Raw genomic sequence first — 27,663 nt, 5'->3', positions numbered from 1 at the left:
CCTGTGTATGTGTGTATATAGATAGATAGATATAAACCTCCCCTGGAAGTGCTCTGTTTATGGCTGGTTGTATGCCAAACCGCCCAATCAGTGACTTCTAATGGGATTCAGGTCAAGTCCGGCTCCCGACCTGAACGTTCTCTAAAGTTCTGCTCAACCCAAACTTCAGGGGTATGCTCATCTCTAATTAAAAACAGCTTTAGGCTGAAGGACAGAGTGCTCGGCTAAATATGGAGACAGTCACCACCTCCAATAATGTACTATAAAAAAAAAAACTGTCCAGGATGTCTGAACAGAATAAAGCAAGTGGTAATAGGTGCAAGCTGTTATGACTGCATAATATAGAAACAAAAGAATACAGCAGCACTCTGTGCTAAGATGTATGCAAACATTGAATATATGAACCTTGAACTGCATTACTGCTATATAGAATATATTTATAAAATGAAGGTATGTAGTGTATAAATTAGGCAATTCATGTGAGCCCTCCAGCCACGACAAAGTACAAAGTGTTTTTTCTTTTTCGCTCTATTGGGAGACCCAGACAATTGGGTGTATAGGCTATGCCTCCGGAGGCCGCACAAAGTACTACACTTAAAAGTGTTAGGCCCCTCCCCTTCTGCCTATACACCCCCCGTGCTCCCACGGGCTCCTCAGTTTTTTGCTTTGTGCGAAGGAGGTCAGACACACACAGCACAGCTCCACAGATTAGTCAGCAGCAGCTGCTGACTATGTCAGATGGAAGAAAAGTGGGCCCATATAGGGCCCCCAGCATGCTCCCTTCTCACCCCACTCTTGTCGGTGGTGTTGTAAGGTTGAGGTATCCATTGCGGGTACGGAGGCTGGAGCCCACATGCTGCTTTCCTTCCCCATCCCCCTCTGGGCTCTGGGTGAAGTGGGATCTTACCGGTCTCCAGGCACTGAGACCGTGCTCCATCCACAACTCCTGTGGAGCCTGATGGATAGGAGCCGAGTATCGTTCAGGGACATGGCCCTGCATCTTGGAGGTACTCTGTATCCCTGTGGGGACCGCGCACGGCATCACCTCAGCTTTGCTGGGTGTGCTAGTGCACCGGGGACCGCGGCGCTGACCGGGTCTATATGTGCCATTACACACTCAGCGTCGCTGAGTGTGTTTATATGTAAGGGCTACCGCACTAACCGCCGCTGCCATGGGACACTGCGGCGCGGCTGGGACTTGTAGTTCGCCGGGGACTTTCACGCCGGCCGCGCTTTTACAGCGGCCGCGTTTATTACTAGAGTCCCCGGCTTCCTTGCGGCCTAGTTTACTTTTCTCCCGCCCTCAGCCCTGACAGGCAGGGGGAAGGGCGGGACGCTGCACGGAGCGAGCAGCTCTGAGGGCTGGAGTATGATTTACATACTCCACCCCCCTCACTGTGCACAGTGTGAGCACCAGTTCGCGCTCTTTCTCGGCCACGCCCACAGCTCCCTCATCTCGTCAGGACGCCGCAGCCATTCCTGTCAGCTCCACCGACGCTGCAGAAGAGGGACAAGTCCTGGGAGACCCAGACACGGTCTCTGGTGGCCTCACAACCGCTTTAGGCGGCTGGTAAGCAGCACCTGTTGGTGCTAGCCCCATGGTGCTGTAGTGTATTGGTACATTATTTGTGTATCATATATACTTTACACTGTATGAGCACAGTGCATTCTGGCTATATACCCTTTTGTGTAACTCAAGGAAAACTATAGCATGGCGCCCACAAAAGGCAGGGGTGCCAAAACACAGGCTTATTATGCTGCCTGCGCCGCTTGTAAGACCCCACTACCGGCAGGTTCCACTGACCCTCATTGTGTGCAGTGTTCGACCCCTGTGCCACTTCTTCAGCCGGAGCCTATGCTAAGAGGGGCCCAGGGGGAGACACCTGTTGACACTGTTCAGGTGACGGGGACTGAGTTTGCTAAACTCTCTGAGACTGTGGCTAAGATACTAGAAGCCTTGCAGTCCAGGCCGGTATCTCAGCAACGGGACCCTGTTGAATCGTTGTTCCCGGGCCCCCCTCAGTTGGACCAACAATGTCCTCCCGGGGTATCTCCTACATCCCAGTCTGAGGGTTCTGACTTAGACCCCAGCCCCAGATTGACTAAGCGGGCTCGCTTAGAATTTCCCTCGACATCATATTGTTTAGGGTCTCAGCGGGGGGAATCTTTGGTTGATGATGCGGAGACACCTGATCAGGATTCTGATCCTGAGAGCGCTCTCAATCTTAATACTCCAGACGGGGACGCCATAGTGAACGATCTTATTGCGTCCATCCATCAGTTGCTGGATATTTCTCCCTCAGCCCCTCCGGCGGAGGAGTCAGCTTCTCAGCAGGAGAAATTTCGTTTCAGGTTTCCCAAGCGGACACAGAGTATGTTTCTAGACCACTCTGATTCAGAGAGGCAATCCAGAATCACCATGCTTGTCCAGATAAGCGTTTTTCTAAGCGCCTTAAGGATACACGTTATCCTTTCCCCCCGGACGTGGTTAAAGGTTGGACTCAATGTCCCAAAGTGGATCCTCCAATCTCCAGACTGGCGGCTAGATCCATACTTGCAGTGGAAGATGGGGCCTCGCTCAAAGATGCCACTGACAGGCAGATGGAGCTCTGGTTGAAATCCATCTATGAAGCTATCGGAGCTTCTTTTGCCCCAGCATTCGCAGCCGTATGGGCGCTGCAAGCTATCTCAGCAGGTCAAGCGCAAATTGAAGCAGCCACTTGCACGGCCGCGCCACAAGTGGCATCCATTACCACCCAGACCTCGGCAATTGCGTCTTACGCTATTAATGCTGTCCTGGACTCTGTGAGCCGTACGGCGGTGGCGACCGCCAATTCGGTGGTACTCCGCAGGGCCTTGTGGCTACGGGAATGGAAGGCAGATTCTGCTTCCAAAAAAGCGCTTAACCAGTTTGCCAATTTCTGGCGACAGGCTGTTTGGCGAGCGTCTGGATGAAATCATCAAACAATCCAAGCGAAAGGATACATTCTTACCCCAGCCCAAACAGAACATTCCCCAACAGAGGAGAGGGCAGGCGAGGTTTCGGTCCTTTCGGGGCGCGGGCAGGTCCCAATTCTCCTCGTCCAAAAGGTCTCAGAAAGAACAAAGGAACTCTGATGCATGGCGGTCTAAGTCACGTCCTAAAAAGAACATTGGAGGCACCACTAACAAGGCGGCTTCCTCATGACTTTCGACCTCCTCTAGTAGCATCCTCGGTCGGTGGCAGGCTCTCCCGTTTTTGCGACGCCTGGCTGCCACAAATAAAAGACCGCTGGGTGAGAGACATTCTGTCTCACGGTTACAAGATAGAGTTCATCTCTCGTCCCCCGACTCGATTCTTCAGGTCTTCTCCGCCTCCCGAGAGAGCCGAGGCTCTTCTGCAGGCGCTGGGCACTCTGAAGGCAGAAGGAGTGGTGGTCCCTGTTCCTCTTCATCAACAGGGCCACGGTTTTTATTCCAACTTGTTTGTGGTCCCAAAGAAGGACGGGTCTTTCCGTCCTGTCCTAGACCTGAAACTTCTCAACAAACACGTAAAGACCAGGCGGTTCCGGATGGAATCCCTTCGCTCCGTCATCGCCTCAATGTCCCAAGGAGATTTCCTTGCATCGATCGATATCAAAGATGCTTATCTCCACGTTCCGATTGCCCCAGAGCACCAGCGCTTCTTGCGCTTCGCCATAGGAAACGAACACCTGCAGTTCGTGGCACTGCCATTCGGCCTGGCAACAGCCCCACGGGTTTTCACCAAGGTTATGGCTACTGTAGTAGCGGTCCTCCATTCTCAGGGTCACTCGGTGATCCCGTACTTGGACGATCTGTTGATCAAGGCACCCTCTCAAGAGGCATGCCAACACAGCCTCGACGCTACCCTGGAGACTCTCCAGAGTTTCGGGTGGATCATCAATTTTCCAAAGTCAAATCTGACACCGGCCCAATCGCTCACATACCTTGGCATGGAGTTTCATACCCTCTCAGCGATAGTGAAGCTTCCGCTGATCAAGCAGCGGTCACTACAGACAGGGGTACAATCTCTCCTTCAAGGCCAGTCACACCCCTTGAGGCGCCTCATGCACTTCCTGGGGAAGATGGTGGCAGCAATGGAAGCAGTCCCTTTCGCGCAGTTCCACCTGCGTCCTCTTCAATGGGACAACCTACGCAAATGGGACAGGAAGCCGACGTCCCTCGACAGGACCGTCTCCCTCTCTCAGGCGACCAAAGCTTCCCTTCGGTGGTGGCTTCTTCCCACTTCATTATCGAAGGGGAAATCCTTCCTACCCCCATCCTGGGAGGTGGTCACGACGGACGCGAGTCTGTCAGGGTGGGGAGCGGTTTTTCTCCACCACAGGGCTCAGGGTACGTGGACCCAGCAAGAGTCCTCGCTTCAGATCAATGTTCTGGAAATTCGGGCAGTGTATCTTGCCCTGAAAGCGTTCCAGCAGTGGCTGGAAGGCAAGCAGATCCGAATTCAGTCGGACAATTCCACAGCGGTGGCATACATCAACCACCAAGGCGGCACACGCAGTCGACAAGCCTTCCAGGAAGTCCGGCGGATTTTGATGTGGGTGGAAGCCACGGCCTCCACCATATCCGCAGTTCACATCCCAGGCGTGGAAAACTGGGAAGCAGATTATCTCAGTCGCCAGGGCATGGACGCAGGGGAATGGTCCCTTCACCCGGACGTGTTTCAGGAGATCTGTTGCCGCTGGGGGGTGCCGGACGTCGACCTCATGGCGTCCCGGCACAACAACAAGGTACCAACGTTCATGGCACGGTCTCAAGATCCCAGAGCTCTGGCGGCAGACGCCTTAGTTCAGGATTGGTCGCAGTTTCAGCTCCCTTATGTGTTTCCTCCGCTGGCACTGTTGCCCAGAGTGTTACGCAAGATCAGGGCCGACTGCCGCCGCGCCATCCTCGTCGCTCCAGACTGGCCGAGGAGGTCGTGGTACCCGGATCTGTGGCATCTCACGGTCGGCCAACCGTGGGCACTACCAGACCGACCAGACTTGCTGTCTCAAGGGCCGTTTTTCCATCTGAATTCTGCGGCCCTCAACCTGACTGTGTGGCCATTGAGTCCTGGATCCTAGCGTCTTCAGGGTTATCTCAAAAAGTCATTGCCACTATGAGACAGGCTAGGAAACCAACGTCCGCCAAGATTTATCACAGGACGTGGAAAATTTTCCTGTCGTGGTGCTCTGCTCAGGGTTTTTCTCCCTGGCCATTTGCATTACCTACTTTTCTGTCCTTCCTTCAATCTGGACTGGAAAAGGGTTTGTCGCTCGGTTCCCTTAAGGGACAAGTTTCAGCGCTCTCTGTGTTTTTCCAGAAGCGCCTAGCTAGACTTCCACAGGTACGCACGTTCCTGCAGGGAGTTTGTCACATCGTTCCACCTTACAAGCGGCCGTTAGAACCCTGGGATCTAAACAGGGTGCTGATGGTTCTTCAGAAACCACCATTCGAGCCAATGAGAGATATCTCTCTCTCACGACTTTCGCAGAAAGTGGTTTTTCTAGTAGCAGTCACTTCTCTTCGGAGAGTGTCTGAGCTAGCAGCGTTGTCGTGCAAAGCCCCTTTTCTGGTTTTTCACCAGGACAAGGTGGTTCTACGTCCGGTTCCGGAATTTCTCCCTAAGGTGGTATCCCCCTTTCATCTCAATCAGGATATTTCCTTACCCTCTTTTTATCCTCATCCAGTTCACCAATGTGAAAAGGATTTGCACTTGTTAGATCTGGTGAGAGCACTCAGACTCTACATTTCTCGTACGGCGCCCCTGCGCCGCTCGGATGCACTCTTTGTCCTTGTCGCTGGCCAGCGTAAAGGGTCACAGGCTTCCAAATCAACCCTGGCTCGGTGGATCAAGGAGCCAATTATCGAAGCTTACCGTTCGGCTGGGCTTCCGGTTCCCTCAGGGCTGAAGGCCCATTCTACCAGAGCCGTGGGAGCGTCCTGGGCTTTGAGGCACCAGGCTACGGCTCAACAGGTGTGTCAGGCGGCTACCTGGTCGAGCCTGCACACTTTCACGAAGCACTATCAGGTGCATACCTATGCTGCGGCGGATGCCAGCCTAGGTAGACGAGTCCTTCAGGCGGCGGTTGCCCACCTGTAGGAAAGGGCCGTTTTACGGCTCTCTTACGAGGTATTATTTTACCCACCCAGGGACTGCTTTTGGACGTCCCAATTGTCTGGGTCTCCCAATAGAGCGAAAAAGAAGAAGGGAATTTTGTTTACTTACCGTAAATTCCTTTTCTTCTAGCTCTAATTGGGAGACCCAGCACCCGCCCCTGTTTTTTTGTGTACACATGTTGTTCATGTTGAATGGTTTCAGTTCTCCGAGTTTTCCTTCGGATTGAAGTTACTTTAAACCAGTTTATAATTTTTTTCCTCCTTCTTGCTTTTGCACCAAAACTGAGGAGCCCGTGGGAGCACGGGGGGTGTATAGGCAGAAGGGGAGGGGCCTAACACTTTTAAGTGTAGTACTTTGTGCGGCCTCCGGAGGCATAGCCTATACACCCAATTGTCTGGGTCTCCCAATTAGAGCTAGAAGAAATGGAATTTACGGTAAGTAAACAAAATTCCCTTCTTTACCTTTAGTCATTAGAGTTTACAGATGATTTGCCTCTCTTAAGAAATTGTATGTTTTTTTACTCCAGAGGATTAATTTTTTTAAGAGACAATCTTTACTGAGCGCCCTTTTTTCCTTGCTGAATTTGCAGAAATATTTAGATAACACCATTTATAGTCTGCATGAATTCACGCATCCTATGTCCGTCATTCATGTGACTATGATTACTGATAACAGGGCTTTTGAGATTTGTTTACATTATGTGGTTCTACTTTCTTTCCCATATTATGCAAAAATTGGAAGTAATGGATCCGAAATAACACATTGCTCATATTTGAACTGCTTTGTTAGATGTAAGTTACAAACAGAATAGAAAACAGAAGAAAGCAATCACAGTTTTGCGTACATCGGCAGAAGTGTCATTTTCCAGTCCAATAACAAGTATTCTGTGTCATACAATAGACTGATGGAACTTTATCCTTTTCTTTTGTTAGCAGATTCTCAACCAGTCTTGTGAAACAAATGAGAAAGATTTAACTATGAGAAACACAACATTACAAGAAGAAGTGATCACTCTTAAAGTAGAAATGGAAAATATCCGTTCCCATTATCAAGAAGAGGAGAGCAAACATATGGATGAGAATGAAATGTTAAAAGAAAAAATTGAAGATCTAAGAAAAGACCTAAAAATGAATGAGGAAACCTTAACCCAAACTGTGATTCAGTACAATGGACAGCTCAATGCCCTGAAAACCGAGACTGCCATGATGTGCTCTAAAATAGAACATGAGAAGCAAAGCAAAGAAAGGCTGGAGACGGAACTGGAGGCGGTTCGTTCTCGTCTAAACTCCACTGTCCAAGATCTTGAAAGAAGTCAAGCGTTAAAAACTGAAACTGAACGCACGCTACAACGAGATCGTGATGAGTGGTTGCGCTCTAAAGACAAATTGACTCATGAGTTATCTAACTTGCGTGAAAGCCACAGCAACTTGTCCCAGCAGCTTAGCAGATCAGAGTCCAAGTTGAATGGTCTGGAAAATGAATTTCACAGAACAGGACTATCTCTCCAAGATAAAACTCTTCTTTTAGATAATACACAAAGGGATTTGACGCAAGCCCAGTCCAAAATAAAAGACCTTGAACAAGTTCTCCAGGTGGAAAAAGACCACAACAACAAAAACTGTGTGAAGCAAGAGTCCATGCAGGAGAGGCTGGCCCAGATTACCAGTGAAAACATGCAGCTTCGTCAGCAGCTGGAGGATGTGCAAAATAAGGGCATCATTAAGGAAAAGGCGGTTGGTGACGTTCAGGTCCGTTTTACTGAGTTACTCACGGAGATGCGGGCTGACAAAGAAAGGCAAGTTCAGATCGTGGAGGAGAGAAACAAGGATTTAATTACCAAGTCAAATGAGCTGAGGGAACAACTTTATAAACTTGAAACTGAGAAAGTAGATCGCGAGGTAAGTCATTCAACTTGTGATGGAAGATGGTAGCACCTATGAGGTCAGAAAAAGTCTGCTCTTTCCTAAACCAGTGGCATTCTTGTCCATGCGATGACTATGAGATTGCTGCATGTTGTACTGGTGGTGCTAGTTCTGTACTTTTATGGCATATCCACATGATAAATATATAGTAGATGTGGGACTCAACAATGGGATTGGCATATGTCTTAAGACCGGGGCCACATTGTGCACTTCTCTTAGTCGAGATGGCCAGAATTTTCATACAAATGAATATGAATTCCCATCACCTCTTTACAGGACATGTAAGAGCCCCGTTTTCGAGATACTACAAATAGATTCTGGTCCCATATTGTATCTAAAATGCCATAACATGCCATAACAAGTACCTGATGGAAATACCCCTTTAATTCATGTGAACACAATAGTAATATATTAGTCCATTTTGCTTCCCTCTTAGAGCACCATAAGACCACTTCAGCAGGAACTTGCTGATGCTTTAAAAAAGTTGTCCATGTCTGAAGCCTCTCTAGAAGTCATAACACGTTATCGAAATGACCTTGAGGAGGAGAAGCAACAACTTCAAAAAGAACTAGAAAAGTTCAGAACCAAGGTATGGAATGTGCGCTTTTAATTTTAATTTACTTTTATTTCTGTACTTTTTGCTTGTTCTACTTTTTATGTCGCTGATATGTTTAATTTTTACAGCTGCAAGATCTTGAGGACCAGTTTGTTCAGTCAGAAAGACGTAACCATCAGCTGAAGAATGCATTAGATGATAAAGAGAGAGAAATGATTGCTGCGTTCCAGAAAGTTGAGGAATTTTCTACTGCAGCCGCTGGGGCTGGAAAAGCAGTTAAACAGCTAGAAGAGCATGTTCAAAAGTAAGATTAAGCCAGATGTAGTATTTTGCACCACATGAATTATTGTGGTGGCGGGATTTATGTATTACATGGAGGCTTGCATCTTCCAGAAAGAGAGTGACCTTCAATTCTGGATCTTAACCCCTTCAGCCCCCGGGCACTTTCCGTTTTTGCGTTTTTATTTTTTGCTCCCCTTCTTCCGAGAGGCGTAACTTTTTTATTTTTCCATCAATCTTGCCATATGAGGGCTTGTTTTTTGCGGGACGAGTTGTACTTTTAAATGAAACCATAAGTTTTACCATATAGTGTACTGGAAAACGGCAAAAAAATTCCAAGTGCGGAAAAATTGCAAAAAAAGTGGGATTGTACAATAGTTTTTGGGATATTTTATTCACCGTGTTCACTATATGGTAAAACTGATGTGTGGGTATGATGCCTCAGGTCGGTGCGAGTTTGTAGACACCAAACATGTATAGGTTTACTTGTATCTAAGGGGTTAAAAAAAATTCACAAGCTTGTCCAAAAAACGTGGCGCACGTTTTGCGCCATTTTCCAAAACCCGTAGCGTTCTCATTTTTCAGAATCTGAGGCTCAGTGATGGCTTATTTTTTGCGTCTCGACCTGACGTTCTTAACGGTACCATTTTTGCGCAGATGCTACGTTTTGATCGCCTGTTATTGCATTTTGCGCAAAATTTGCGGCGACCAAAAAACGTAATTTTGGCGTTTGGAATTTTTTTGCCGCTACGCCGTTTACTGATTAGATTAATTGATTTTATATTTTGATAGATCGGGCATTTCTGAACGCGGCGATACCAAATATGTGTGTATTTTTTATTTTTTTAACCCTTTAATTTTCAATGGGGTGAAAGGGGGGTGATTTGAACTTTTAGGTTTTTTTTATTTTTTTTTTATTTTTTAAAACTTTTTTTTTACTTTTTTTTTTTATTTTACTAGTCCCCCTAGGGGGCTATTGCGATCAGCAATCCGATCGCTCTGCACTACCTGCAGATCTCAGCTACAGAGCTGAGAACTGCAGATTTGCTGCTTCACTTTCAATGCCGGCTGTATTCCGGCATTGAGAGGAAGTGACTCATGTTAGCTACAGGCGTCATCACATGACCCTGTGCTACCATGGCAACGGCCGAAAGTCACGTGATCATGTCACGTGACTTCCGGTGGGGGCGGGGTAAGTCACTGTCATGGCGGCGCCCATATACATATCGCTGCCAAGACTTTGGCAGCGAAATGTAAGGGGTTAATGGCCGCGGGTGGAAGCGATTCCACCCGCGGCTAGCAGGCACACATATCAGCTGTTGATAACAGCTGATATGTGCGCGTCTCGCCGCCGCCTGCCGGCGGCAGGGGGCGGGGCTTACCGGCACACGATCCATGACGTATCTAGTACGTCATGGGTCGTTAAGGGGTTAAAGTACAGTAAGAGCCCCCCCCCCCCTTCCCTCCTATCATACCATAATAGGCATTTGGATGGGGGTTATCTTAATGATGAAACCTTCTAGATACAGTCCAGTGGTTTTTGCTGAAGTTGTATTAATGAACTTTTTTTTTTTATTTCAGACTTGAAATTGAAAATGCCAGATTTGAGGCAACTGCAAACCAGCAAGCAGGGCAAATTGAGAGCCTTCATAAAGAACTTCATGAATCAGTTTCAGTAAGTTATCCGTATCTGTTAGGTTATGTACAAAACCATCACCGAAAGATTATGGTTTATAGGTTCTTAAATTGTAGTGCATGCATTCTAAAATAATGCTACTATCTATTTGGGGGACAGAATTTGTTTTTTCTTTTGTTCTGTCATATATCTTTGTGTGGTTGCACAAAGCGATTTTTTTTCATCCCTAATACATAGTATGCGTGTGTGTATACATATATACTATATACCTCATACATTTACTATAATATAGTATGTACCATATAATTATAATATACATAATCTATGTAGAGATCAACGGGATCGCTTTGAACAACCACAGTCCAGGTATGCATTCTAGGGCCATAGACAGAAGCTGCGCAAATTTCTTGGGCTTTTATGTTTTCTAAAACCAAAAGAAGATCGGGCACTGCAGAGCGGGTACTGCCAGACAGTGGAGCCGTACTCACGATTTCACAGAATCAGCTGCTCCTGGGTCTCTTATGCGCCTGCATGTAAAGTGCTTAGCAGGGTGGTGCTCAGCGGTAACGTGAAACAAAGTTCAAAGATCCAGTATAAGAAAGCGGCAACTCACTCCATCAGATGCACAACGTTTTCTTTATTCTGCGGTTGCAGACATATGCAGGAGCATTGGGGAGAGAGGGAGGTGCAGGGGACGGTGAACGGACGACAGCCTGTTTCGCGCTGAGTAGCGCTTTGTCGAGTCCTAGAAAATGCAGCCAGCTGATCGTTTTTATGGGTCATCCCAGCTGACGTAAGTGCTATTAAAAAGCAGCGTGAACTGCTGACAAATGTACACAATATCAACAAACCGCAATGACGATACAATGGTATACCGATCTTAAACACATATATTACAACAATAGTCACTGTCGTTAATGGCATATCATTATACATTTCCAAATGACCAGAGTCGTATTTTTTGCAGATAATGTTCATTTAGGTGTGTAGCAAGAAAGAGGTCAAATAACTGGTAAAGTAATTCATTAGAACATTTTTTGGGGCTCACACAAAAAAATCAATACTAGAGCATAAAAGGCAACTCAAAGTAAGCCATTAGAAAGAAGCTAACCGATTTTTTTTATATGTTCTCCGAACATATGCTCATTTTTATTATTTTTTTACTTTTATCTTCATTCTTATTCTTTTAGATATATCTGCTTATCAAGAAAGACAATGTTCTGTCTAGAGACCGTGATAAACACTCATTCAAATTATTTAACGCCTTTTTTATGCCAATTTTGATGATCTGTGAACTATATTTTAAAGCTCCCTTTTTTTATTATGTATTTGGGATAGTTCTTTATCGTGAATGGCAGCACGGAAAAATCCCCTGAACAACAAAAAAAGCAACTTGCTAAAAAAAATCCAATAACTATTGGACCACTCGGCTTTTTTCAAGCCGATGATGCTATGGGTTCCATAAGGGATGATGCCCTACTGCTATTAGAGCTGACGGAACCTGATATTACTGATCAGTGCAATAGTGTAAATACATCTGGCTCTCCCGCCCCTTTTCTAGGGGGTGTAAAATCTAGTTTTCTTCCCCCAATTGCACCAGGTAACACCATAGATCTATTTCAGGATCTTGTAAAACGAGATATTGAAGCTCTCATATATCCTGAGGTACCCCATAATTGCCTTGAAGGTTCTCACTTCATGAGATGACGTGATTTTTCAAAGACCCGACAAAGGTGTGGGGAACGTGATCTGGCCAAAGACTATGTACTTGGCAGAGGCTACAAGGCAATTAGATGATACATCCATGTATTCTAGACAGAAGAACAGAGCAGAAAAACTACTCCCCTTACATCCGTCCTCACCACACTGGTATTGCATACCAAAAAATTCATAAAAATGCAATAACACCTCCTGGCCGACCAATAGTGTCGTGCATCAACTCCATTTTTAAACCAATCTTAATCTTATACTGCATCTTTGAGCTTTTATGTTTTCTCTGATGCCTCATTGGGGGACACAGGACCATGGCTGTTATGCTGCTTAATCATAGGAGGACACTAAGTAGATGCAAAGATGTTAGCTCCTCCCCTGCAGTATACACCCCCTGACCCAGCCAGGCTACTTCAGTTTTAGCTTAGTGTCTATAGGAGGCACATCTCTGCAGACTACTGCAGCAAGATTTTTTTGTTTTTAGAGGGCGACGGTTTCCTTCGGGGACCGATTTCCCAAAACCATCAACAGGCGGGAACGCGGATATTGCCTCCCCGTACCCCCTCCTGCGATGCTGGATCCTGAGCTGTTACTCACTGGACGACAGGTCTCATGGCACTGATTTTCCAGAGCCCAGAGCAGATGAAAGCTTCCTCAGCCCCTCTTGCAGGCTCTGAGTTGATACACGTTCTGCACCAAGTGTGACCAGACTGCCATCGCCAGAGGAGCTGAGGTGAGATCTTTTCGATTTTTCCAGAGCCCAGAGCAGATGGAAAACTTCCTCAGCCCCTCTTGCAGGCTCTGAGTTGATACACGCTCCGCACCAGTGTGACCAGGCAGCAGGCATCAGATTGCCATCTCCACAGGAGCTGAGGTGAGATCATTCCGATTTTTCGAGAGCAGATGAAAACTTCCTCAGTTCCTCTGGCAGGCTCTGAGTTGATACAAGTTCTGCCAGCAGGCGTCAGACTCTCCACACTGAATTGGAGCAAAGGTCACACTGATTGGATGCACATGAGCTGTTATTGCAGACTCCTGCATAGCATTCCACCTGTGGCGGGGGGAGGGGAGAGCTCCCTGGGCTCAGTGCAGCCGCAGCTGCGGTACACTTAGAGTTTTTTCTGTCTAACCATTGTTGTGCAGGGCTGGAAGGGGGAAGGGGAGTCCCTTCCCACCATCTTCTTTTTTTTTTTTGTTTATTATATTTTCGCACGCCTTCTTGTCAGAGCTAAGCCCTGTCCCCTCCGACACTCTGTAAGAAAGCGCGCGTAACCCTCCTCACACAGGATCTGCAGAGCATTTCTCCCTCTTGTTATGATCAGAGCCTGTGGGAGTCTCTCAGAGCTGGCTTCCTCCTTCCCAGAACTGGGACGCAGGAGGAGGGGGGGAGGGGTCATCAGGGTTCTGGGTGAGTTATAGCCTCACTTGCATATTAGCTCTGCAGAGCATGGCTCCCTCATTACAATCAGTTTGTGGCTCATCAGCCAGGGGCTGCAGTCACATGTTTTATGCCCTGCACAACTACAGCAACAACTATAAGATGCTGAGCTACTAGGGGATGATAGCACCTCTTCCTTCTGTGAGTCCGGTGCCCCTGTAGCTTACCCCCCCGCCACCACCGCAGCAACCGCTGCCAGCCCAGAGCCTACGGCTCCCAGTCCCCCGGAATGGGCACAGTTCCCAGAACCTGGTGCTGGCTATGCAACATCGTCCTCACGCCCCTCGGGGCCCCTGGACAGAACACAGCCTGATGACACCTCTATAGAGGGTCCTTCTGATAAGAATCAGCCCTCTGCTTCTCCGGTTGCAGATCAGAAAAAGGGCATGACCCCCATGGTTCTCCCTCTGGGGTACACAGATGGGGTTCTCCCACATGTTCCGCGGTCTCTGAGGAGCCAGAGGAAGGGGAATGATGTTTGTATCGGTGTCTTGCTAAATTCTACTAAAAAGGGGGCTGAAAGCCCGTACTTACGAAGCGCTCACTGATATCCTAATCAGGCACGAATACTAATATTCTTTATAGCAAGATACTATTTATTTTAATAGCACATGAATATAATCAATGGTACATAGGCATAAGAACTATAGTCATAGAAACTTATACAATAACAGAAATATGCATCAACATTACCGTTATGTTGTAGCAATCCTTTCACATCGGAGGGAACTCGAGTTAATGATAAGGAATCAACATCATGGCATCTTGCATCACAGGAACAGTGCGTACGTACACTTCAATGTCCTGGAAGGTATCCCCTAACATTAAGCGAGTTCGGTGTATTTTTTATAGGAAAATATTGTAGGTTGGGTTTACATGGTCACCAGCATATGACAGCTGAGTCATGTTCATGTAACTTGACCACAAGCTGCTGTGGGCACCAGTAGCTTCCTGCACATTTCCTGCACATTTAGCCAGTGGTCAACTGGCCGACCACAGTTGACCATTGTGTTAGTGAAATATTGCAATGAGCCGTAAATTTCATATGCAAGCTTCCTTAAACCTGTCTTTAAGCTAACCACAAGTTTCCGGCAAGTGGAACTGTGAATGTTACTTCCTTTATCTTGAAAACTGCTTCAAGACATGTATTCTTTGGTCATCACTCCTATTATGATTATGCCTATCTAATCACACATTCTTTCAGTCATATCACATTGGTATCACAATCGGTATGATTCCTTGGTTTCAACCTCCCCGAGCGATCAAGCTGCGATGGACTCCCTTATTGCAGCAATCAACCAAAATTCTGCATGTGGAAGATCTCCCATCCACTACTACTGACCCTGCGGTCTCCTTTTAAAAGGGTGAAGAAACTTAAAAAAAAAAAAAAAGTATTTTGATGCCGCTTCGGTATCTGTAAACTCATGGAGTCCCGGTATCCCTTTGGCTTAGCTGTCTCTAAGGGCTGGGCTGATCCGGCCTCGGTGGACCCTCACCCGGCTTGCGCCTGCCTGAAGGACCACTCCTGTCTTTTACTTGATGAATCCTCCTTCAAGGACCCGACAGACAGACAAGTGGAGCAGCTCGATCGCTCTGCCAGGAGGCCGCCGGTCCCTCTCCCCTTCCGTGTGGGTCGCACAGGCACCGGGACTTCCAGTTTCCCTCAGACCCTCACAGATGTAACCGTTCACATTGCTGCGGCAGCAGAGTACCTCATGCAGGCCTCCCTCGGCGCTTCTACCTGCGCAGTTATTGCCACCTCAAATACCATAGCCATCTGTAAGGCCCTCTGGTTTCGATAATGGAGAGCGGACTCTGTCTCTAAGAAGCCTCTCACAGTACTCCCTTTTTTTTTTTTTTTTTTTTTTTTTTTTTTCTTCCAGACCGATGGTTTGCCGATCATCTGGACAGGCTCTTTTTTTGTCTGACGCCACGGGAGGAAAAGAGTACCTCCCTCCCCCAACTCTAGCCCAGGATGTTTTTTACTAGACACGCAGGGCCCGACCTTCTCAGCCCTCCCCGAGTCCTCCTCGTCCTGGCAGTCTAGACAAAGACCGAGGAGTCTTGTCGTCCTCCATCTGGGCCGCCGCCTCAGACCACAAATGGGTGTGATACCTTGTGTCTTCCGGTTACCACATTGAATTCTGGACCCGATCCCCTGGTCAGTCTTTTCTCTCAAACCCCCCCAAAGGCTCCAAAACACCACGAGGCCTTCTCCTCCGCAATCCACTCCCTCTAAACGGTGGGGGTGATGGTACCTGTTCCGGACGGCGAGAGGTTCAAGGCCTTCTATTCTAACCTCTCGTGGTCCCCAAAAAAGGACGGGTCAATTCGTCCCATCCTGGACCTCTAACACCTGAGCAAACATGTGCACTTAAGGAGATTCAGAATGGACTTCCTAGGGTCCATTATTACCTTTTATGGTCGAAGAAGAATTCCTTGCCTCCCTAGCTATCAGGCATGCGTACCTGCACATACCCATCGCTCCAGCTCACCAAAAGTTCCTCCGCTTCGCGGTTCAGGACTTCTTTTTTCATTTGTGGCCCTACCCTCGGCTCTGCAGCAGCACCAAGGGTCTTAACTAAGGTCATGGCGGCCGCCATGAGTGCCCTTCACGCCAGGAGAGTGGCTGTTCTGCCTTGCTTGGATGACCTCCTCATCAAGGGCTCAACCAGCGTGCAGATCTCTGTGGGCACCCTATCCCGCTTAGGGCGGCTTCTGACTCCAGTCAAATCATCCCCGGTCCCGTCAAAATCCGTCACCTCCCTGGGCATGTCCCTGGACACTCTTCGGGGCTTGATATTTTCCCCTCAAGACAAGGCGACCGCTCTACAACAAGTGGTACACTGCCCTCTACGTACTCCTATCGCTCCATACAATTCAGTATGAGAGTGCTAGGTAGGATATCGTCGGCTATAGAGGCAGTGCTGCTCGCTTAGCCACACCACCGCCCACTGCAGCTTGCTCTTCTAGCTGCCTGGGACAAGAGCCCCTTTTTCTTTGGACGAACTTTTCACCTGACACCTTCAGTCAGGTATGCGCTTTGCTGGTGGCTTCAGTCCTCTTCCATATCGAGAAGGAGCTTTTCTCCCCCAACTGGACTGGCTATTCCTGACCACGGACGCCAGCCTCTTAGTCTGGGGAGCAGCGTACTGGCTCCACATTGCTTCGGGACGTTGGACACCCCAGGAGTCTTCCCTTCTCAGAAATCATGCTGAAAATCAGCGTGATCTTCTCGCTCTCAGGTCATTCCCCTCTTCTGCTAGCAGATCGTTTGATTCGGGTCCAATTGGACAATGCAACAGCTGTGGCCTATGTCAATCGGCAGGGAGGTACCAGCAGCAAGACAGCTTATCTCGAGGTCCTCAGGATCCTCACCTGGGCCTAATCGATGGGGGTCCGTGTTTTTCAGCGTTACACATACCGGGAGTAGAGAACTGGGCAGTGGACCTTCTAAGTCGCCAAGGCCTGGCCTCCGGAGAGTGGTTTCTCCACCCAGAAGTGTACCCACACATCTGCACTCACTGGAGTACACCAGACGTGGTTCTAATAGCCTCAAGGTTGAACGCAAAGGTAACCGCGTTCTTAGCCAGGTCACGTGATCCACAGTCCATTGGCGCGGATGCTCTAGTCTCCTGAAGTCGTTTCAGTCTGCCTTACATACTGTGTGATACTAATAGCACCGGACTAGCCCAGGTGCGCCTGGTATGCTGAATTAGTACAATTGCTCATAGCGCCTCGTAAGCATATCAGACCTGCTGACCCAATGGCCCATTTCCCATCAGAACTCCAGAGCCCTGAAGCTGACGGCCTGGCCATTGAGACCTGGACTATAACAAGAGCGAGATTCTCTCCTGCGGTCATCTCCACCATGTACAGTGCCCGAAAGCCGGCCTTCATCCCGTATTTACCACCGTACGTGAAAAACTTTCCTTTCCCAGTACAGGGAATCTAATGTCCAACCTATGCCTCTGGCGATCACCAGAATTCTTTATTATTATTTTTTTTTTTTTTTGCAGTCAGGTTGCAAAAGGGGTTGGCCCTCAGCTCCCTTAAGGGGCAGGTTTCATCTCTCTCAATATTCTATCAATACCGCCTAGCTTGCAATCCGCAAGTCAAGGCGTTCCTCAAGGGTGTTTCCCATCTAGTTTCCCTGTATAAACGATCGCTGGACCCATGGGACCTCAATCTCGTTTTGGACGGTATCCAGAGGTCCCCTTTTGAACCTTTTAAGGAATCTTCTCTTGCTCTTCTCTCCTGGAATGTAACATTCTTAGTGGCGATTACGTCCATCAGACACGTTTCGGAACTGGCAGCACTCTCTTGCCGCGAACCCTTTCTGATCTTTCATCAGGACAAGGTGGTTCTACGCCCCCTTCCGGATTTTCTTCCGAAGGTTACTTCCCCGTTTCATATGAACGAGGACATTGTTCTGCCTTCCTTTTGTCCACACCCAGTCCAAAGGGTGGAAAGGGTTCTATGTTCGCTAGACCTTGTGAAGGCTCTCAGATATTACATACCCAGGACAGCCCCGTTAGGAACATAGACTCCTTGTTCGTCATTCTTGAAAGGGCTAAGAAAGGAGAGGCAGCTTCATAGGCAACGCTGGCTCGCTGGATTCGCTCTGCGATCCAGGAGGTCTACCGCTTGCAACTCAAGCCCATTCCTAGTGGGCTGCGGACTCATTCCACGTGAGCAGTTGGCGCCTCTTGGGCCATTAGGCATCAAGCTTCAGTGGAACAGAGGTGTAAGACTGCGACCTGGTCTTGCCTACATACTGTTTCAAAGCATTACTGAGTCCATACCCAGGCTTCGGCTGAGGCGAACCTAGGTAGGAAAATTCTGCAAACGATAGCCAGGAGTGCCTACTGAGATAGGTACTCCACTATCTGGGACTGGTTCCTAGTCCTTGGGTTGCGTTGTTTATTGTTTACCCACCCATGGACTGCTTTAGGACGTCCCATGGTCCTGTGTCCCCCAATGAGGCGTCAGAGAAAAACGGATTTTTGTGTACTCACCGTAAAATCGTTTTCTCTTAGCCATCATTGGGGGACACATCACCCTCCCTTTTGCCCTGTGGGGCCTTAGCTTTTTTCTGTCTCAGTACTTTTTTGTTATGAGTATTCACTCACGTTTTTTGTTACTTGTTCTCCTACTGCTTGTGTACTAAAACTGAAGTAGCCTGGCTGGGCCAGGGGGTGTATACTGCAGGGGAGGAGCTAACATCTTTGCATCTACTTAGTGTCCTCCTATGGATAAGCAGCATAACACCCATGGTCCTGTGTCCCCCAATGATGGCCAAGAGAAAACGATTTTTCGGTGAGTGCACAAAAATCCGTTTTTATGTTCATTGATGCAGTGTTTGATTCGCTAATATGTGCAACGCATAGATGATGTCTCACCAGCCTGGCTAATAAATAAAAAACCCAGTCAAGGATCCCGGAGGGTAAGGAATTTCGCGCAGCTCCTCTCTATGGCCAGAGAGCACTAACCGGGACCATGAACTTGGGTTGTGCGAAACAATTCGCTCAGCTCTAACATCTATTATAAGTTGACATTGGTAGATGTGAACCAGTTTTTTTACTTCTTCCTATAGATGCGCAATCGACTGGAGGATTTGTTTGCAAATTTGCAGTCAACCAAAATCGGTTTAGAAGAGAAATTAAACCAGCAAGTAAGTTGGGATTTATTCTATTCACTTTTTTTCATAGCTTGTGAAATGTTTTGTGAAAATTGTCTACATTGTTAAATTATAAATGTTTCATTGAAGTCAGAAGTTATGATTCGAAACCTGAGAATCCCATAAGTCGCTAGAACAAACTGCTGATCCAAAAAAAATGCACGTCTCCTTCCCAACAGCGTTTCTTAGTAGCACTTTACAGCTAAGATGGAGCCTTGTCTTAAACGGTCTGTAGCTTTTCACTAATCATGTGCTTTCAAGTGTTGCTGTACAAACCAATATGGGGCCAGATGACATGGTTGTCAGATCCCTCGTATAGTCGGGGAATACGGGTTCTTCAGGTGATACATGGGGGGTTTCTTTTACTGCAGATTATTAGTGCCTCATGTAATTTTATATGGTATATTATTTATGTATTGTCTGTCTTTATATCTTGATTGTATTTAGCTTATCCGCCGGCCCAATATGGTTTTCAATAAATCATTATTTCTTACATTTTGAAGTTAAAGAAAATATGCTAATTAGGGTGCATGGGGTATGGATTCAAGCACCGGTTTTACATGTCCTGCCTCCCTCACTGGTGATTGACACCACCAGCTTGCCTCAGCTCTCTATACAGACAATGCTTGCTAAAGACAAGCCGGCGCAGTCAATCACTTGTGATGGAAGAGGGGCATGCAGTACAAGTGGGCAGGACAATGAACTAAGCAGCCACAGCATGGGTGCACCGAGCAGCCTAATTGGCATATTTGACTATACTTCAATTTCTGCTAAAAGGCGGCAGCGATTAGAGTGCTAAAAGTGAGATTTTTTTAGGGGCTTTATGTCCCACAAGATAAGGTACTTATTGTATACTGTTTGGACTGACAGAATCCCTTTTTAAAGAAATTTTGCAGTGAAAACAATTTGACTTATTCGCAGTATGGATGATGACTTACTAATTGGAGGGGGTCCTGCTGCTGGCACCTGCACCTTTCGGCTGAATGGGGATTTTCATACCCGATTTGAAACACCCTTTTTTAAAATTGAGCATCCAGTCAGGCACCCAACTGCTGCTCCATTCTTTTTCTATGGAGCTGATGAAAAAAAGCAAAGCCCCCATAGGGAATGAATGAAGCTGCAATCAAGAATCTACTGCTGCTCCAATCAAATGGGAATAAAGGTTCCCCATTTTGTAGATCAGTGCGGGTCTCAGCTGTCGTACCCCTACCTATAAGTATACCCCTACCTATAAGTTGGCATTTATCATGTGGATGAGTGGTAACTTTACTTTCACTGGGCAACCCATTTAAGTAAGGAAACTGGAATAATGTTATTTCAGTGAACTCTGTCTTGAAACATTTCTCCAACTAGGTACGGTATTCTGCGAAAGCAGTAAATAACTTTATTTTAGGTCTTATAGACAAGTATGTTGTTTCCTTCTGACAGACTATGATTTCACGGTGTACGTGTGCTTTATGATCCAGGTCCATAAACAATCCGCTTTGTCTCAGAGTGCACAAGACTCCCACAATCTTTGGGAGACGGAGCTGAAATCCAGATCGCAAATAGGTGTCCGCTTGGCAGAGCTTGAAGGACTAAATTCTAATTTAACTGACCAGGTAAAAATATATTTCGTCCCGTAATGTCATGAAAAGTTAAGTATTCTTCAAATTCACCAGTAGAGGCCAAAAACAATTTCACTATTTCCAATTATCTAAAGTTGCTACTCAATAAGTCCGTGCCCGGTCCTTTAACAAACCTTGCAACATGACCAGGGCTCTTAGCTGACCCACACTCCCATTTGTAGACAGCTATTTTGAGGTACTTGCCCCCTATGGGTACAGAGCTTTGGCAAAGAACTATTAGCACTTTTTCCCATGGTGCATTGCCAATAGCAGTCCATACATAGGTTTCCTTAATGGGAGTGAATACCCCAAATTTTATCAAATGCATGACTTGAAGGATGAATGTTTAATGTTTGCACATATTAAGGATGCTGGCAAAATTAATTTTTATGCTTTAATTTCTTGCACCTGTTTTTTCTTTTTTTTTTTTTAGCTGTATGATTTTTGAAGGACTAGTTGTAGTTTTGAAGGGCACCATTACTTTTTCAATAGAATGTACTAAATAAACATGAGGTGAGAGTGAAAAAAACAGTTCCATTGTTCTACTTTTGGGGTTTTGTTTTTTACGTCCTAGTTTTTGCGATACAAATTCCCTTCTCACATACTTTCATGAGTCAGTATGATTAGGGAGATCCCAAACTTATATAGCATTTGTATTATTTAGTGGTTACAAAAATAAGACGTTGGTGTAAAAAAAAAAAAAAAAATTGTTGCCATCTTTTAAGATTCTTATTTATTTTTCTGATAATGGAGCTCTGTGAAGTCTTTATCTCCTATGAAGACCAGACTGTGTCTGAGCTTCACAGGAGCACCAAGATGGCTGATCACGGGGACTATCAGCAGGGCTGGTACTCTGCGACTGCATTCCATGAATGGGAGAACACATTTTCCCGAATGGACTCTCCACTAGGATCACACCACTTTATTAAATGTGGATTCCTGAGATTGATAGCAGTTATTGAGTGCTTAATCTGCTTCAATCAGGTCCATTCTCCTACTGGCTCTACTGCCATGTCTGTGTTAGCAAATACTTGTATCTTGATGAAATAATTCTGCAGGATCTTTCAGTATAGCGTTGGATTGTGGTATTCCTAGAAATGTGTACACATACTGACAACTAGGTTTATCAGCAGTGGTGAGTCTTATATATTTTGACTAATCAGCGCTGCGAGTGTCACTGTATAGAAAACGCCCTACTGTTGAGAGAAAAGATTATTCAGAATTGTTGCGTTATGTGAAATTGAAATATATACTAAAACAAAAACATCAAGGGAAAAAATATATACTCACGCCTGTTAACTATTTAAATGCTGCTGTCAATTTCTTACAGCGGAATTTAACACTCTCCAGCAGGGAGTGCACCATTGCCGACCCTGTGATGCAATCACAGGGCGCCGATGGGTTGTCATGACAGCCAGGGGTCATCTGGTGTCACCTGTCGCTGTCTTTTGAAATTTTTTTTCCTGTTTTCCAGTACACTATGGGGCAGAATGAATGGTGTCATTCAAAAGTACAACTTGTCCCACAGAAAAAAGCCCTCAAACGGCTTTATTGATGAAAAATGTTTTGGCTCTTTGAAAAAAGGGAGAAAAATTGCCAGATTTTGAAGGGGTTAATGTTCGTTTAGTCCTAATAGTTCATTATGGTGTCTCACTAAGGTTGCAGTTGAGAAAAAGAAACTGAAGAAATTGGCAGATCAAAAGAAATCAATAGAAGAAAGATTTGACCAAGAAATGAAGAGGAGTAATAAATTACAGCAAGAAGTGGCTGAGTATGGCGGCTGCATTTTTTTCTTAATAATTTATAAATTCTTTTATTTAGCTAATTCTATATGTCAATGTATGAGGAGGGAAAAACAAGAGTAAGGGAAAGATGGCAAGGGAGACGGAGGTATTAGAATGGTTAAGTAAAAGGCAAGAAGTCAACGGTTACAATATGAAGCTGAACAAATGGTCAACTCCTTTAAATTAGGTTATCCACTAAAGGAGAGCGCATGAACTAGTCGTGCCATAGAAAACTACAAGTTTAACAAAACGGATTTTTGTGTGCTCACCATAAAATCGTTTTCTCTTAGCCATCATTGGGGGACACAGGACCATGGGTGTTATGCTGCCTATCCATAGGAGGACACTAAGTAGATGCAAAAGCATAGTTCCTCCTCTGCAGTATACACCCCCTGGCCGGGCCAGGCAAGCTCAGTTTTAGTACACAACCAGTAGGAGAAAAAAACAGTAAAAAACTTCTCAACAGAGGAACATGAGAAAAAAAAAAGAGTCATAACCAAATAAGGTACTGAGAGAACCAAGGCCCAACAGGGCAACAGGGTGGGTGCTGTGTCCCCCAATGATGGCTAAGAGAAAACGATTTTACGGTGAGTACACAAAAATCCGTTTCTTTTAGCGTTCCTTTGGGAGACCCGGACCATGGGTGTTTAGCTTCTGCCTCCGGAGGACACACAAAGTACTACACTTAAAAGTGTAGCTCCTCCCTCTGAGCTTATACACCCCCTGGTAGCCAGTCCTAGCCAGTTTATTGCTTTGTGTCAGGAGGCATACATCCACACATGCATTCTCATCTGATTTGTTTGACTTTTGGAAAGAGTTTGAAGAAAAGCGGGTCCATGTCTGGACTCCCGGCATGTCCCTTCTCACCCCACTGTGTCGGCGGTGTTGTTAAGGTTGATTTACAAGGCTGCAGCCTTACATGCCGCGCTCCTTCACCATCCCTTCTGGGCTCTGGTTTGAAGTGGGAGCCAGCACGGTCTCCATGCCTGGCAGGAGTCCGGTCTGCATCCACAGCCCCTTGAGGATTCTGTTGGACCGGAGCACTCATCCCCAGGGACATGGCCCTGCGTCTCAGCAGCTAAGTACCTGAGACGTTTATGTTGGGGGTCCCGGTTCTTTATTGTAAGGGGAGAGTATGCTGTATGTGATTGTTTTAACTTTTCCGGCGGGTTCTCTAGCTTTTGCCTGAGAACCGCGCCGATGGTGCCTGCTTGTCGGCCTCGCCGCTTAAATTTAGGCCCCGGCTTCGCCGGAGGCCTAGTTTCATTTTCCTGCCCTCGCATGTCACTCATGCAGAGGGACAGGTTCGGCTCCTCCCGGCGGCCGTTCTACACAGGGGAGGGACACTCCCCACTGCTGGGGCGTCCCTCCTTCCCTGCAGATCTCTATAGCCCTCCAGTTCCCGCTGTTTTATAGGAACACCCTCTTCTCAGGCAGAGTTCACTCTGCTCTGGGACATCCTGCATTCTGCATCTCTGCTGAGGTGCTGCGACTGGGGGACCGGGCTTCGGGATCTGGAGGGCACACAACACCGCGCTCAGCGGTCTGGTAAGCCACAGCCGGTCTCCGGTTGTGGACCTCTGTATATTCTCCCTGGGGTTCATTCTCTTGCAGAGCCCCCACTCCAGCAGCATGTCTCATACAAGGAGCAAGGCTCCAAAGCTTTATTCTGCATGCACTGCATGTAAGCTCCTGCTGCCTGAGCCGAGCACCTATCCACATTGTGATGTCTGCTCTAACTTGGCGGTGCCACAGCCTGGAGTCTCACCCCCAGTGGTCTCTCAGGCTGCTGCTGCACCTGTGATTGAACCCCCGGCCTGGGTAGAGTCCTTTTCTAGTTCCATATCCCAGTCATTTGCTGAGTCCATGGGGCTTTTGTCCAGGACTTTGATGAATATGCATCAGCCCCCCTCACAGGGTGCCTCTAATACTCTTGACAGAGGACTCCTATCCTCTGACCTCCGTCCATCGGAGCTCACGGAGGATTCATCATCTGATCCCAGACCCCGTCCTTCTAAGAGAAGGTGCAGGGTTTCCTCCCCCTCCCCATCCCACGGCTCTGTCTCAAGAGCTGACTCTCAAGATGAGGAGGATGCCCTCACTGAGGGATCGGAGGCTATGTATCCCATCGATTTCTCTGAGGGTGACTCAGATCTTAGTGATTTGATTGCTTCTATTAATTCTGTGCTGGATCTCAATCCGCCAGTGTCAGAGGAGCAACTCTCTTTGGCAGAAAACCATCAGTTTACCTCGCCTAAGAGAGTGAAGAGTGTGTTCTTTAATCACTCCAGTTTTCAGAACGCTGTGACCAAACCCAGGGCCTGCCCTGACAAACGCTTTCCAAAGCGTGGTTCTGATGACCGGTTTCCATTTCCACCTGAGGTGGTCAAGGAGTGGTCTCACTCCCCAAAGGTAGACCCTCCGGTGTCTAGGCTATCAGCCCGGACCGTTGTGTCGGTGGCTGACGGCACCTCACTTAAGGATTCCACTGACAGTCAGATTGACCTTCTGGCCAAATCTGTGTATGAAGCTGCGGGGGCCGCGTTTTCCCCGACTTTTGCAGCAGTGTGGGCTCTCAAAGCCATCTCTGCTTCTCTAAGGAGATGCATTCCCTCACCAAGGAATCTATGCCTGAGATGGTTACCTTAACTGCTCAGGCTTCAGCTTTTTCATCTTATGCCATGTCTGCCATGCTAGAGGCTGCTCACCGCACTGCGGTGGCTTCAGCTAATTCTCTTGTTATCCGCAGGATTTTGTGGCTTCGAGAGTGGAAGGCAGATGCTTCTTCCAAGAAGTTTCTTGCTGGGCTCCCTTTTGCTGGTTCACGGCTGTTTGGTGAACAGCTGGATGAAATCATTAAAGAAGCTACTGGCGGGAAGAGTACTTCCATGCCACAAACCAAGACCAGGAAACCCGCCCAGGGTAGGAATCAATTAAGGTTTCGTTCCTTTCGTTCCTCCAACTGGTCATCCTCTAAGCCTTCCGCCTCGTCCGCTAACTCAGCCAAGGATCAGAAATCCAACTGGCGCCCAAAAGCGCGTCCGCAGAAGACCGCAGGAGGTTCTGCCACTAAGGCAGCTTCCTCATGACTCTCGGCCCGCTCCAGCCACGTCGTTAGTCGGTGGCAGGCTCTCCCACTTTGGCGACGCTTGGTTAAAGCAAGTCTCCGATCAGTGGGTGAGAGACATCATATCTCACGGCTACAGGATAGAATTCTCTTCCAGCCCTCCAAACAGATTTTTTCTCTCAACTCCCCCCTGCTCCAAGGCCGCCGCCTTCTCGCAGGCCGTGGCGTCCTTGCAGGCAAACGGAGTGATTGTCCCAGTTCCCGCTCAGGAACGGTTCAGAGGTTTTTACTCAAATCTCTTCCTAGTTCCAAAAAAGGACGGTACCTTCTGGCCCATCCTGGATCTCAAGCTTCTCAACAAGCATGTCCGGGTGCGGCATTTTCGCATGGAGTCTCTGCGATCAGTCATTGCCTCTATGACCCAAGGGGAGTTCCTGGCGTCCATCGACATCAGAGATGCCTATCTACATGTGCCAATCGCAGTGTCACATCAGCGTTGGTTACGTTTTGCGATAGGAGAGGATCATTTCCAATTCGTGGCCCCTCGGGTATTCACCAAGGTCATGGCGGCAGTGATTGCGGTCCTGCACCTCCAGGGGTTAGCAGTGCTTCCTTATCTGAACGACCTTCTGGTCAAGGGTACATCCAGCGCAGACTGTCAGCGGAGTGTTTCGCTCACTCTCGCCACCCTAGCCTAATTCGGGTGGATTGTCAATCTTCCCAAATCCACTCTGACTCCGACCCAGAATCTCACTTACCTAGGGATGCAGTTCGAGACTTTGCCAGCACTTGTGAAGTTTCCCTTAGACAAACAGCTGTCACTCCGGTTGGCGGTGCGCTCTCTCCTGAGGCCCCGCCGTTATACCCTCAGGCGTCTGATGCAGGTGCTGGGTCAAATGGTGGCCTCCATGGAGGTGGTTCCCTTTGCCCAGTTCCTTCTGCGTCCTCTGCAGCTGGACATTCTCCGCTGTTGGGACAAGCGGCCTTCCTCCTTACAGAGGTTAGTGGCTCTGTCGCCACGGACCAGGAGCTCTCTTCAGTGGTGGCTTCGACCCCTCTCCCTGTCCCAAGGGCGCTCCTTCCTGACTCCGTCGTGGGTGATTCTCACCACGGATGCCAGCCTATCCGGCTGGGGAGCGGTACATCTCCACCACAGAGCACAGGGCACTTGGACTCCGTCCGAGTCAGCCCTTTCAATCAATGTGCTGGAATCCAGAGCTGTGCTTCTAGCTCTCCTAGCCTTTCACCACCTGTTGGTGGGCAGGCACATTCGAGTCCAGTCAGACAACGCGACAGCGGTTGCCTACATCAATCACCAAGGCGGGACACGCAGCCGCCTGGCAATGTTGGAGGTCCAACGCATTCTTCAATGGGCGGAGGACTCCAAGTCCACCATATCCGAAGTCCACATCCCTGGCGTAGAAAACTGGGAGGCAGATTATCTCAACCGTCAATCCGTGGACGGTGGCGAGTGGTCCCTGCACCCGGCAGTGTTTCAGTCAATCTGCCGCAAGTGGGGCACTCCGGTCGTGGACCTAATGGCATCCCGTCACAACAACAAGGTTCCGGTTTACGTGGCTCGCTCCCACGATCCTCAGGCCTTCGCCGCGTACGCTCTGGTTCAAGACTGGTCCCAGTTTCGTCTGTCCTACGTGTTTCCCCCTCTAGCTCTCTTGCCCAGAGTCCTGCGCAAGATCAGAATGGAGGGCCGTCGAGTCATCCTCATTGCACCGGACTGGCCCAGGCGAGCTTGGTATCCGGACCTGCTCCAACTGTCCGTGGAGATGCCGTGGCATCTTCCGGACCGTCCAGACCTGCTCTCGCAAGGTCCGTTTTTCCGCCTGAATTCTGCGGCACTCAAAT

The 27,663-nt window shown here is 47.8% G+C and overlaps 1 protein-coding gene across 7 annotated transcripts in view; it reads left to right on the top strand.

Moving 5' to 3' along the window:
- The window catches only part of ANKRD26 (ankyrin repeat domain containing 26), a 230,837-nt gene that overhangs the window by 176,215 nt on the left and 26,959 nt on the right, over positions 1-27,663 (top strand). For 6 of the 7 annotated variants that reach the window (XM_075345040.1, XM_075345038.1, XM_075345043.1 and 3 more), the window contains 7 exons: positions 7,054-8,019; positions 8,480-8,632; positions 8,728-8,903; positions 10,460-10,553; positions 19,259-19,336; positions 20,809-20,943; positions 22,608-22,720. In XM_075345040.1, the coding sequence (XP_075201155.1) occupies positions 7,054-8,019; positions 8,480-8,632; positions 8,728-8,903; positions 10,460-10,553; positions 19,259-19,336; positions 20,809-20,943; positions 22,608-22,720 (1,715 nt within the window). The remainder of the gene's footprint in view (positions 1-7,053; positions 8,020-8,479; positions 8,633-8,727; positions 8,904-10,459; positions 10,554-19,258; positions 19,337-20,808; positions 20,944-22,607; positions 22,721-27,663) is intronic. The other variant, XM_075345039.1, reaches the window with a different exon arrangement.

Source organism: Anomaloglossus baeobatrachus, chromosome 4 (genome assembly GCF_048569485.1).
Source record: "Anomaloglossus baeobatrachus isolate aAnoBae1 chromosome 4, aAnoBae1.hap1, whole genome shotgun sequence".
NCBI classification, from domain to species: Eukaryota; Metazoa; Chordata; class Amphibia; order Anura; family Aromobatidae; genus Anomaloglossus; species Anomaloglossus baeobatrachus.
The sequence above is the reverse complement of the archived record's forward strand: the minus strand, read 5'-3'. Positions and strand labels throughout refer to the sequence as shown.